The sequence below is a fragment of the Pelodiscus sinensis genome, chromosome 4 (assembly GCF_049634645.1).
Source record: "Pelodiscus sinensis isolate JC-2024 chromosome 4, ASM4963464v1, whole genome shotgun sequence".
NCBI lineage: Eukaryota > Metazoa > Chordata > Testudines > Trionychidae > Pelodiscus > Pelodiscus sinensis.
Genome location: NC_134714.1, coordinates 58827128 through 58840589, shown reverse-complemented (window position 1 = coordinate 58840589; position 13462 = coordinate 58827128). Strand labels below are relative to the sequence as shown.

The following is a 13462-nucleotide window of genomic DNA, read 5'->3' as shown; positions in this document are numbered from 1 at the left end:
TTAAGTCAGTGTAGAGCTGAAAAAGAATAGCACTATTATCCATCCCTCTTTTCACCATTTTGTAGAATGTTGTGTTTTCAGTTAAGTTGTAGACTTACCTTTTAGGACAGCATGTAAAACTCATCTGTTTAAGGAATGAGGAAAAAGAGGGATTACAGGTGAAGGAAGGTGTTGGATTAGTTTGATATGGTTCTTTTAACTTTGCTATGTGTACTGAGAATTTGTCAAAGTTAATTTTTTATGGGCAAAATTAAAGGTTCTTTGACTTTGTCTCTGGTTGGTATTAGTGGCAATATATTATTGACATACTTTGTTTAAGGCAACATCCTGGAATGTGCAGTCTGTGGTGACTAATGCTTACTGAATGTTTGTGCTTTTTACTCACACTAAAAAGAACTTTTTACTGCACCAGGAATTTTGCTATGTATCACATTCCGAAGGTAGAAGGGTGTGTATTATATTTAGCAAAACAATTGTGTACATTGTTCCTTGCACAAATACTTTTTCTTTTGTATGACGTATGTGTAATATCCGAAGCAAATTAGTTATCTTTCATTTCAGTGGGGTATGTTACACGTAACTGTAGCAAGAAATTCTCTGTAATGCACTGTCTGCTAAAGTCTACGCTTATACTTCTGTTTTAGCTTGTTATCTTGCATAGGCTTTAATTTACCAGCCACTGACACATCTAATACACTGCTTAGGAGGACTTTTAATCCTACAAGTTAGACACTAAATTTGCACCTTAGCTTGTAGACAAGGTTTGGGAGCATAGTCACTTCAATAAACATATCACTTTTTATTTGCCAATTTATTTGAAAAAAGATCTTCACCCCATCTGTGGCTTCTGATCAAGTTATATGAGCAAGAAATATGAAAGAAAAAATGCTGAGCCTAATTTCTGAGATGAGTTAGATTCCTTGTCATGCTAAGCAAGCTGATTGTTTCGTGGTGAGTTTCATGATTTTACCATTTGCCATGTCCAAGTGAAAACCTTGAACAGGTGGGTGATTAAGAAGATGTTTTAATCATTCCACAGTGTGCATGTATATGCATATACAATATCTCGTGTTGTGACTTTTGTTAGAATACTTGCAGGTTTATTTTATAAATAGGGATTTCCATACATGGAGCTGTTGTCGTTAATTGAACACATGTGGTGGTATCCTAAACACAGACATAGGATACTCCCAGAATAGCACAACTGTTCCGCCCTTTGGGGCTTATCTAAGGTTCCCTCAAAAACAGATTAATTTAAATTTCCCCTAAAAGGTTTTCCTTTAAAACAGTTCACCTGCTCACCTGTCTGTTCTCCTACTGTATGAAGGGTAGCTAAGGAAATTCCTAGGGGACATGGATACAGGCAGTCCCCGACTTACGCGGATCCGACTTACGTCGGATCCGCACTTACGAACGGAGCTTTCTCGTCCCGGAAGTCGGGGCGAGAAAGCCCCGTTCGTAAGCTGCTCCGGTGCCCCTGGTCTGCTGCAGACCGTCTCCAGCAGACCAGGGGCACCGGGCGGGTTCCCGCGCTTCTGAGGCTTTGCCAGAGCAAAGCCTCGGAAGCGCGGGAACCGCTGCTGCTGCCACTTGGGTGCCGGTGCCTGTGGTCTGCTGGGGACCGTCCCCAGCAGACCACAGGCACTGGGACCCAAGTGGCAGCAGCGGGCGGGTTCCTGCGCTTCTGAGGCTTTGCCAGAGCAAAGCCTCAGAAGCGCGGGAACCCCCGCTGCTGCCGCATGAGACCCGGTTCCTGTGGTCTGCTGGGGACGGTCCCCAGCAGACCACAGGCACCCGGACTGAAGCCGCAGCCGCGGGGGGGTCCCGCGCCTCTGAGGCTTTGCCAGAGCAAAGCCTCAGAGGCGCGGGGAACCGCCGCTGCTGCCGCTTCAGTCAAAGCGGCAGCAGCGGCGGTTCCCCGCGCCTCTGAGGCTTTGCGCTGGCAAAGCCTCAGAGGCGCGGGACCCCCCCGCGGCTGCGGCTTCAGTCCGGGTGCCTGTGGTCTGCTGGGGACGGTCCCCAGCAGACCACAGGCATCCAGACTGGAGCGGCAGCAGCGGCGGTTCCCCGTGCCTCTGAGGCTTTGCTCTGGCAAAGCCTCAGAGGCGTGGCACCCCGCTGCCGCTGCGGCTCTGCTCCCCGTGTCCCTGGTCTGCTGGGGGGAGGGGGCGCAGCTAGTGTGCTCCCCCCACCCGCCCCAGCAGACCAGGCTTTTGTTTTGGACTCTGGGGCAGAGCAGCTGGGGCGCTGCCGATTGGTCCTGCAGCGCCCGTGGGCACTACTGGACCAACCCGGCAGCACCCCAGCTGCTCTGCCCCAGGTCCTGATTCAGCCGCTGCTGGTCAGTTTCAGCAGCGGCTGAATCAGGACGTCTGGGGCAAAGCAGATGGGGTGCTGCTGGGTTGGTCCAGTAGCACCCCAGCTGCTCTGCCCCAGGCGTCCCCAAGTCAGCTTCTGCTGAAACTGACCAGCGCTGACTACAGGAAGCCCCAGGCAGAGTTGCTCTGCCCCAGGCTTCCTGGAATCAGCTGCTGATCAGTTTCAGCAGCAGCTGACTTGGGGACGCCTGGGGTTCTTAAGTTGATTCTGTATGTAAGTCAGAACTGGCCAGTTCCGACTTAAGTTGAATCTGTATGTAAGAACAAACCTACAGTCCCTATCTTGTACGTAACCCGGGGACTGCCTGTACAGCCTTTTGATAAATGATCGATTGACACTAGCAACATTCTTTTCCAAAACAAAGCACTTGTTCATTTGTGCAATGAATTGATACACAATCCATAATACAATATGAATCTAAAATCACAAATCCCTTCATTGACTAAAGAGCACCCCAACCACAATAAAAGACAATTGAAATTATTCTGAGTGGTTGAATCCTGTTAATTGATGGCTAGCCTGTTGGAGGCTGCTGTTGCAGTCTTTAATGCTTTATATGAGTGGTCCACAACGTGGTGCCTGCGGGTGCCATGGCACCCGCCGAGCCATTTCTGTGCACCCGCCAAGTGATTGGGGCCACCCAGGCGCATGGCGCATGGGTGGAGCCAGCCTGTGTGCATTGTCAGTGCCGGCCCTGGGCGCGCGGCGGTTAGGCGGCGCCGGCCCCGGGCGTGCGGCGCGAGGGCAGAGCTGGCTCATGGACGTGTGGCACAGGCACTGTCTCTGGGCACGCGGCGCAGGGGTGGTCCCGCCACCGGGCGCTGTTGGCTCCTGGGCGTGTGGCACAGCTGCCAGCTCTAGGCACACAGTGCATGGGTGGTGGTAGCTCCGCCCCCAGGCACGTGGGACATGGGCTCTTCCGGCCCTGGGTGTGCGGCGTATGGGCGGCCCCACCCCTGGGCGTGCAGCACTGTTGTGGCGCCAGCCCTGGGAGTGTGTTGCATGGGTGGCACAAGCTCCAGGCACGCAGCATATGGTTGGCCCCGCCCCTGGGTGCCCATTCTAACATAACTGACAAGTATACTATAATTATACCGTAATTATAACTGACAAGTTTACTATGTCTGATGACTCCTTCTGGTGCTGCTGCTTGCTGGCTTCAGCTGCTGCTTTCTCACTCTTATTCTTCTTTTCCATCTTATTCTTCGGGTCTTCTCTCATCTGCTCTTCTCTAGTCCATTCTCCTCAGCATGATCCACCTTGTCAGCACCTCGGATACAGCTTTCTGGGTTGCTCACTGACTCGCTGCCCTCATGCTGCCCTATGAGAGCTTTTTAGACACTTCTGATAACATTTTTTCTTTTACTATGCATTCCATCTTCATTCATTCTTTTTCTTTTGCTATCACACATTCATTCTCCTGCTCACTGCTGTTGTTCACCTAAAGTGTTATGATCTGCAAGTCCCAGCTATTTTGATTTTCTTTCCAATTTTATACTCAGCACTGTGTGACTTGCAGCTTCTATCTAATGGTGGAGTGATTCTTCCTTATTTAAACTGGAAGCCAGAGATGCAAAAATGGAGTCTTGAGTTTCAAAATTGCGTTTCTCTGGTATTAGTGAAGAATTTAGGGGTTCTAAAAATGCACATATGACTTGACTTTTAGCAGAGATGGTAATCTTTAATAGGTGTTAACAAATAAAGCACTTCACAATTTTTCTTCATAATAGCATAGATGGCTTTGCACTAGTGAATAATGACTGATAAATAACGAAGCCTTTGGAACTACTGCTGTTTGACATGAGAATCACCAAGAACTGTATCTGATATATGTGATGAATATAAACGAATATTATTTGAGGCTAAAATTCACTTTTGCTTATGCTTTTGTCTCTAGCTCACCTAAAACTTTACAAGGAGAGACCATCAGGTGGGTAGAGAGTGTATTCTGTTGTCTCTGTGTCTAGTCTTTGGTTTCTCTCGTTTCCTTAAAGGCAAAGTGGTTACCTAATTTATGATCTTTAATAATGGAGAGATTTATGAAGAACATGTATTCAGGACTAATCATGCTTTTGAGCTGACTATTACCAGGACACTTGTAGTGCTGCAGCACTGACAGGAAAACATTTCCAGAATTCCAATCTGAAGGTTATGGTGATCATTAAACTAGTTCAGTTTCATCTAGGATGGCGTGGGCAAAAGGGCCTCTGTGGGCCAGATATGGCCCGCCAAGTGGGTGGATCTGACCCATGGAGGCCCTGCTGCTCCCCAGGCCAATTAGGGCCTGGGGGTGGGGGAGAGCTCAAAGCCTTCTCCACTCTGCCCCCACCCTGTGAACAGTGCATGGCGCTTCAAAGCTCCTTGTGCTGCTCGCAGGCCGGGGGCAGAGCAGAGAAGGCTTCATGCCTTCTTCCGCCCCCAGACCCTAATTGGCCTGGGAGTGGGGGAACACACAAAGCCTCCTCCTGCCCTGCCAAGAGCACGTGGTGCTTTGAAGCGCTGCTCACAGGGCGGGGGGGGGGGGGGGGGGAAGGGTAGGAGGAAGAACGGAGGAGGCTTCGCATGCTCCCCCACCCCCAGGCCAATCAGGACCTGGGGGAGCTGCATGAAGCTTCCTTCCACTGAGCCTGCAGCACTTCAAAGTACCACATGCTCCTCGCAGGGTGGGAGGAGGCTTCCCATGCTTCTCCACCCCAGGCCCTGATTGGCCTGGGGGGGGGGGAGCATGCCAAGCTTTTTCCAGGGCATGGGTGCCTAGTGGGAAGGGGGGGGCAAAGCGGCTCCCTCACCCCCAGACCAACCATGATCTGGGAGTGGGGTAGCCCCAGCCCCTTCCTGCTTACACCCCATCCCTTCCGGGGTGGCCTGGTGCTACTTCAGAAGTTTTTGCCTCCCCTGATCTAGGACAGTGGTCTCCAACCTTTTAAACCACAAGATCACTTTTTCAATTTAATTGCAATGTAGGATCTGCCTCAAACCCAAATACCCTTTCCCCACTTCCTTCCTGCCCCTTCTTTGAGGCTCCACGCCTTCTTCCAGGCCTTACTCTGCTCACTCCATCTCCCTTCCTCACTCATCCTTACTCTCTTTCACCAGGATAGGGTAGGGGTTGAGGGGCAGGCTCTGGTCTTACGCCAAGGGGCTCAGTGTATGGGAGGGGCTCAGGCTTAGCCCAGGGTGCAGGACTGGGGTCCAGGAGGGCTTTCAGGATGCAAGCTCTGGGAAGGGGTTTGAGTACAGGGAGACTTACGTCTGGGGCAGGAGGTTGGGTGCAGGAGACGGTCTAGGACAGGGACAGTGGTTCAGGAAGCAGGCTCTGGCTGGGCACCATTTCACTGAGAGAGCTTCCAGGAGGTGGAGCAATGGGGTTAAGGCTGGCTTACTCCTGCCCTTGGCCCTGCACCACTCTTGAAAGCAGCTGGAATGTATAGCAATGGCTCCGTCACACCATGTGCTGCCTCTCATCTATAGGCAGTGAGCCCACAGCATCTACTAGCAATGGTTCCCCATTATTGAGCTGCAGGAGTGGTGTCTGCAGGAGTGGTGAGCTGCAGGAGTGGTGTCTGCAGGCAAGGGCAGCATGTGGTGACCTCCTGCTCTGCCTTTCTTAGGGGCTGCAAGGACATGCCAGCCACTTCCAGAAACAGCAATTACCATGGGGATAATGACTCTAGCCATGACAGGTTAGGCATTTTAGAACTCACTACTCAAATAATTAAATTTAAGCATAACAGAGAAATGAAAATTATGAAATGCACAGACCAGTAACACACGTTGCAAGCAGTAATGTAAGTAACAAAACCCTCCCATGTATGTATTGGGTCGGGAGGTGAGAGTGAAGGACTCTGTGTGTGAATGAGTGAGTGTGAGAGAGAGAGACACACACACACTGGATGAGAGTGAGAGAGATTTGTATTGCCAAGCTCCCTCCAACCCCTTCTCTCTGTATGGAGATAGGGTACAGGAGTGGGGGGAGGAGGGACACTGACATCAGAGCCCTGCCTCTTCTCCCTTCCACATCCTGCACAGAAAGCAGGAGGCTTCCAAGGGGCAGCTCCAAGGCAGAGGATGGGAACAGCATGACAGGGGGCGAAGGGGCAACTGTAGTACCAGCCCTTGATACTTTCCCATGGAAACCAGTCAGGACCACCTGTCAGAGGCTCCAAGATCTACTGGTAGATCCCGATCTACTGGTTGGTGACCACTGATCTAGGATGTCCCAGTTAAAAAGTGCCTCATTAAAACAGGCACTTGGAGTAATCTCTCTCATTTGAATGCCCACTTCAAAAGGTTATAAGTGACAAATACAGCAATACTAAAATTTTGAAGCTCACAGTTACAACAAAACAGAGAACTGTCACATTGTCCCTAATTCAGAACGAGAACTTATTTAACACTGGGAAGGAAATACTGGCAATACCTAATCCGTTTCAGAGTTGTATGGAAGTAATTAAATACTTGTCTATAATTCCTAGTAGAATTATTCTCGAACTTGTGGAGAAGTTTTGGGAAGTAAAAGCAGATTTTAATTGTACTGTAAGGAAATGAAAGGAACCACTTAACCTATTAATACTTGATTTTTTCTACTATACTTATCATTTGAGCAATACTGCCATCAATTAATTTTGAGAAGCCTCCTGTACATTGAGTAAATTGCAGTACAAATCCAAGTAACAATGTAGTCTAGTGACTCAAATATACAAAATATTAGAGTTGCTCTTATTTGATGCAATGTTCTACAGTACTGAGTGATATGGAAATGGCACAAAACAAAAATATTTTAAAGAAAGGCAAAATTCTGTGGCAAAGAGTAATTTCTGTCTATAAATTTGGCATTTGAATAATTGCTGAAGGTTTCTGATTATAATTGTACAAAGCTATTGCTCTATAACTTAAATTGTACTGATAATTTCTCCTGTCTATATTTTTTTAACTTTGCTTCAGGAATTCTTAAATTCCTTTTGTACCTAACATCTAACTTCAAATTTTTTAGTCCAGAATATAAATGTGTCCCTTTTGGCCTTTTAAAACTAACCTACTTACCTATCTAAAAATTTAAATGATTTTTAAAAAAATTGCTTTCTTTGCTTACCATGGTAATTCTATTCATAATTTATTTAAACAAACAAACAAACAAAAACCCCACACACTCTATCCTTTTTGAAGTCGTGGTTGTGAGATGGATAAGTTCAAACTTTGTGCTAAAGATCCTCAGGGGTGACCCGAGACGAACTGGCGCCCCAGGCGTAATATGCGATCAGTGCCCCCGCATCCAAAGTCCTCAACAGTGGTGCATCATCGTTGGGCGCCCTGTTTAACGCGGCACCCTAGGCGACTGCCGAGTCTGCCTTTATGCACAGGCCGCCCCTGCAGATCCTTTAATACCTCCATACTGTGGTTGTCATGCAAAATTTAAGTGCATGCAACATTACATCTGGAATGCTTTGAGGTACAATGACATATTGTTTTATGCATTTCTAATTACTGTTGGAGTCCTGTAACAAGCTCTTATGTGTTGTCCTATTTTCATGTTCTGGAATTGTAAAATAAAACCCTTTAAAATACTCACAGAGAACACTCAAAAAATTAAAGCATTAGTTATTATGTATTTAAATACTAATAAGGGACCTACTCTGTGTAATCTTGAAAGCTTGTCTCTTTCACCAACATAAATTCATCCAATAAAAGACATTACCTCACTTACCTTGTCTCTCAGCCAGTCCAGAATATTTAAGCATCCTCCAAAAATGCTGGGCATGGAGGGCTGCAAATGCTGCCAATGCAATGTGTGTCATATCCCTTTGAAGGTACACTGGCCCACAGTCTTTGGAATAACTTAAAAACCAACAATTAGTCTAGTAGCACCTCAAAACTAACAAAACATGTAGATGAGCTTTCATGGGCATAACCCACTTCTTCGGATGAAATATTCCAGTCATCTGAAGAGGTGGGTTTCACCCACAAAAGCTCATGATACCATCTACATGTTTTGTTAGTCTTTAAGTGTTTGTCAAGACTACGTGCCTCTGCCAACAGAGGCATGTAAATTAGACATACCAACATAGTCAATGAAGCGGGGATTTAAATATCCCCTGCTTCATTAGAATAAAAATGGCTGCTGAGTTGTGTCGGCTCAGTTGTTTGTCGGCAAAAAGCGGCAGTCAAGAAGGGGATCAGGCTTCCGCTGAGGCCTGATCCCCTTCCCCGCTGCTTACTCCTCTCTGCTGTAGAGACAAGTGGGCTGTGACTAGGGTGAAGAGTTTGAGAGGAGCAGATGAAGGTGCTGCAGGTATTGAAACATACAGGCATAAAGGGAAACAAGAAGACCTTTTATAAATACATTAAAAGCAAGAGGAAGACCAAGGACAGGGTAGGCCCACTGCTTAGTGAGGAGGGAGAAGCAGTAACAGGAAACTTGGAAATGGCAGAGATGCTCAATGACTTCTTTGTTTCGGTCTTTACCGAGAAGTCTGGAGGTGTGCCTAACGTAGTGAATACAAGCAGAGAGAGGGTAAGTTTAGAAGATAGGATACACAAAGAACAAGTTAAAAATCACTTAGGAAAGTTAGATGTCAGCAAGTCACCAGGTCCTGATGAAATGCATCCCAGGATACTCAAGTAGCTGATAGAGGAGGTATCTGAGCCTTTAGCTATGATCTTTGAAAAATCATGGCAGACAGGGGAGATTCCAGAAGACTGGAAAAGGGCAAATATTGTGCCCATCTATAATAAGAACAACCCAGGAAACTACAGACCGGTCAGTTTAACGTCTGCCCCAGGGAAGATAATGGAGCAGGTAATTAAGGAAATCATATGCAAACACTTGGAAGGTAATAAAGTGATAGGGAATAGCCAGCATGGGTTTGTGAAGAACAAGTCATGCCAAACTAATCTGATAGCTTTCTTTGATAGGATAACGAGCCTTGTGGATAAGGGAGAAGCGGTGGATGTCATATACCTAGACTTTAGTAAGGCATTTGATACGGTCTCGCATGGTATTCTTATTGATAAACTAGGCAAATATAACTTAGGGCCACGATAAGGTGGGTGCATAATTGGCTGGATAACCGTAGTCAGAGAGTTGTTGTTAACGGTTCTAAATCCTGCTGGAAAGGGATAACAAGTGGAGTTCCGCAAGGGTCTGTTTTGGGACCCGTACTGTTCAATATCTTCATCAATGATGTAGATATTGGGATAGAGAGTACGCTTATTAAGTTTGCAGATGATACCAAACTGGGTGGGGTTGCAACTTCTTTGGAGGATAGGGACATAATTCAAAATGACCTTAACAAGTTAGAGAAATGGTCAGAGGTAAACAGGATGAGGTTTAATAAAGAGAAATGCAAAGTGCTCCACTTAGGAAGGAACAATCAGTTCCATACATGCAAGATGGGAAGCGACTGTCTAGGAAAGAACATGGCAGAAAGGGATCTAGGGGTCATAGTGGACCACAAGTTGAATATGAGTCAACAGTGTGATGCTGTTGCAAAAAAAGCAAATATGATTCTAGGTTGTATCAACAGGTGTGTTGTAAGCAAAACTCATGAAGTCATTCTGCCGCTCTACTCTGCACTAGTTAGGCCTCAGTTGGAGTACTGTGTCCAGTTCTGGGCGCCACATTTCAAGAAAGATGTGGAGAAATTGGAAAGGGTACAGAGAAGAGCGACAAGAATGATTAAAGGTTTAGAGAACATGACCTATGAAGCCAGGCTTCATGAACTGGGCTTGTTTAGTTTGGAAAAAAGAAGATTAAGGGGGGACATGATAGCGGTTTTCAAATATCTAAAAGGGTGTCACAAGGAGGAAGGAGAAAATTTGTTCCTCTTGGTTTCTGAGGACAGGACAAGGAGTAATGGGCTTAAAGTGCAGCAGGGGAGGTTTAGATTGGACATCAGGAAAAAATTCCTAACTGTCAGGGTGGTCAAATATTGGAATAACTTGCCAAGGGAGGTGGTGGAATCTCCCTCTCTGCAGATATTTAAGAACAGGTTAGATAGACATCTGTCAGGGATGGTGTAGACGGAGCTTGGTCCTGCCTTGAGGGTGGGGGGCTGGACTCGATGACCTCTCGAGGTCCCTTCCAGTCCTATTATTCTATGATTCTATGAAACCGGCAGAGTGAGGATGGAGCCTCAGGGTAAGATGTGTTTTTTGCAGTTTTAGCAATACTTAAATATTACCATAAACATGGCATACAAAGATTATAAATAGGACTACTACTTGAAAGCTCCTATAAGAATTTCATGAAGTTTAAACACACTCTATAACTCAAATCTATTTATACAATACTAACTTGCAGGCCAGTCAGACTGATATCTAGATATGCATTTCTCTGTTTAGTGAGGCATGGAAGTTTTGACATGGGCTATCATCTGGTCTGCCAGCATCACAGTCCCTCTATTGGTAAGCCCAGGAGGAATAGACATTTATTTTTATTTGTCTTTGAAGACCTAGGATTTCTGAACTTCTTGTCTGTTGGTGATTTAATAGGCTCTGATCCTCAGTTGTGTAAATTGGTGCTGTTTTCTAGCATCAACCCTGTGCCAGTTTCCATTTACTATGAAGTATATAAAGCCCGCAAAATGTTTTGGCAATTTATTCATTAGAATTAGTTGAATGCAGCTTTTTGTTACGATACAATTTGTCATTGCTTTCAATATTTATGTTTTCACACAAACTAATGAATTTCTCAGATTCATTTTAATTAAATAAAACAAAGGTAACTGTTTAAGCTGCTTTTCTGTTTCCCTGAAAGCAGATAAAAACACCTCTTCGGCCTTCGCATGTTTTTTCTTTTCCTTTTTTTATGGGGGAGGATTTGGTAGGGAATGGAATCTTCCTAGGACTCTTCAGAGTCCTGGTGATTATTGCTTAGTTTCTTTGATTTCCTCTGTTGTCTTTGTCCTAAAAGTACCCATTGTGTGGGAGCTATTTGAATTCTTTAAGAGGACTGAATGTGTCTTCCTTTAGAGAGTGTTGTGTGGGGATGACACTCTATATCACCGTTTCTTCCCTTCAAGTGAGGGCATTTGAATGTCATTGTCAGAGACAAGGCTGTGACTTAGAGCAAGCTAGTTAAAGCTCATACAGGACTTGGCATAGCAACCAAAGGATATAGACAAGGTTATAGCAGCCCCTCCAAAAGGGTCTGTTCACCATAGGGTTGCCAGATGGTTTCAACAAAATACCGGACATACTTGACATTATATCATCATCTACATTACATCTTATTTAGAAAATACTGGCCATTTATATTTTCGCATTTATATTTTCTCAATTTGTTTCCTGAACAGAAAGCTCAAATACTGGACTATCTGGTTCAAAACTGGACACCTGGCAACACTAGTTCAGCATTGGTCATCTGAGCTTACACTTTGAGGGTCTTGTTGTTCCTATTTTCTTTTGAAAGACTGAATATCAGTAGTAACCCAAATGACTTTCTCCCATCTCATCTGGTTTTAGGTTGTGACCCTTATTCTTGGATGCAGATGTTGCTACAATCATTCATTTATCTCTCAGCTCAAGTTTTAATAGATAGGGCAATACCTTAAATTCTGGGGCATCTGGTATTGGCCACTGTCGGCAGACAGGATATTGGGCTAGATGGACCTTTGGTTTGACCCAGTATGGCCATTCTTCTGTTCATTTTGAAGCTAAATCTATTGCAGAATGAGGATTCTTGCAGGGTGTTCCACTGTAAGCACATGATACCAGAGTTCTTGCTACCAGCTGATTTTTCAGGTCGAGTTTCAAGAATGATTTACGACTTCTAAAGATTGAGGCCTTCTTGTCTGAGAGCTCACCTTTCTCCCTTGCGATTAGTGCTGTAGTTATACTAAATGAGATGCTTTAGAACGGAAACCGCTAATTTACGAGGAGGAGAATTTCTAATTTTTTTGGGTTTTTTTGTTTTTTTTGGTGTAGAGCCCTTGGTTTGCAATTCACTGCCCTCTTGACTTAAAATAGCCCAGAACTGCTTCTGTCAAAGATATATTGCAGAGCCTCTGTATTGGATGAGAGACCACCATACATATTTCAATGCCATGAGGCTTTTCTGAGATCCATCAGGTACTGCATGTCATAGCCATTAAAACCGCACAGGAAATTTTAGTTAGAATATAACTCAAGCAAGGATTTGGCTGTGTTGTATGTGTTGAAAATCACACATATATGAAAAATGCCATGGTATAGCCAGAGGTGATCAGGACTTCTGTAGGTAAGCACTCATTAATGCCTTATGGGGAGGCACTTATTTTTCCCCTTTTGGAGTTTAGAAAAATATTGTTTTAAGTTTCTGGTTATGCAAAATATATTTTTATTTTAATTGCTTATTAAAAATCAATTGATAAATAAATTGCAGTGCATTAGACATAGAATAAGTCCCAAACTGAAAACCTGAATCTCATCTACTCTATACTTGAGAATATTTGGAGCAGTATCTCAACTTTGTATCTAAGTTCTAACTTTTAATTGGAAAAATCCTAGCCTGTATAACCAGTCCTGTCCTGGACAGTATTATTTTACTGTTTTTGTTTGTTTGCTTAATTAATTAATTATTGTTAATTATTATAAGATCCAATGCAAGTAGGTTCATGGGACTCTGAAAAGCTGTACAAGATCCTTGCTGTTTGTTTGTGTGCCTTGGAATTTTCTGTATAAATAACATATTTGTTAGTTTTCCATCTAAACAGATTTGTTCTTATTCACGTCCCCTCCCTTTGCCTGGCAGAGACTTGCTGCTCTGTCCTCACCAAGGAGCTGTGGCTGAGGGAGAAGTGCTCCTCCCTAGTCAGGCAGCTCCAGGTATGAGTCCTGATCCCCTGGCTGGGCAGGGCTCCTTAAGCAGCTGTGGGGATGTGCTGCTGCACAGAGAGAAAACTGGTTGTAGACAGCTCTGCACTCTTCAACATTCATCTAAGTAATACAGAAAAAATAGATTGATTCAGGCTGTATCACAGGCAAAGAACCAGAAGGCCTAAGGCCTGCAAAAGAAGTTAGCTTAGACAAACTAAACAAGCCCTAAATTGTATGAGTAACTAACTGGTAAGTGACCTTTAGTCACAAGATGAGGTACTGCAGTAAG

The 13462-nt window shown here is 45.0% G+C and overlaps 1 protein-coding gene across 5 annotated transcripts in view; it reads left to right on the top strand.

Moving 5' to 3' along the window:
* FMN1 (formin 1) overlaps nt 1-13462 on the top strand; it is a 382661-nt gene that overhangs the window by 147387 nt on the left and 221812 nt on the right. For 2 of the 5 annotated variants that reach the window (XM_025189464.2, XM_025189465.2), the window contains one exon: nt 4277-4309. The exons of the other annotated variants lie outside the window; for them this stretch is intronic. In XM_025189464.2, coding sequence (XP_025045249.2) covers nt 4277-4309 — 33 coding nt within the window. The remainder of the gene's footprint in view (nt 1-4276; nt 4310-13462) is intronic. 5 annotated transcript variants of the gene reach the window in all.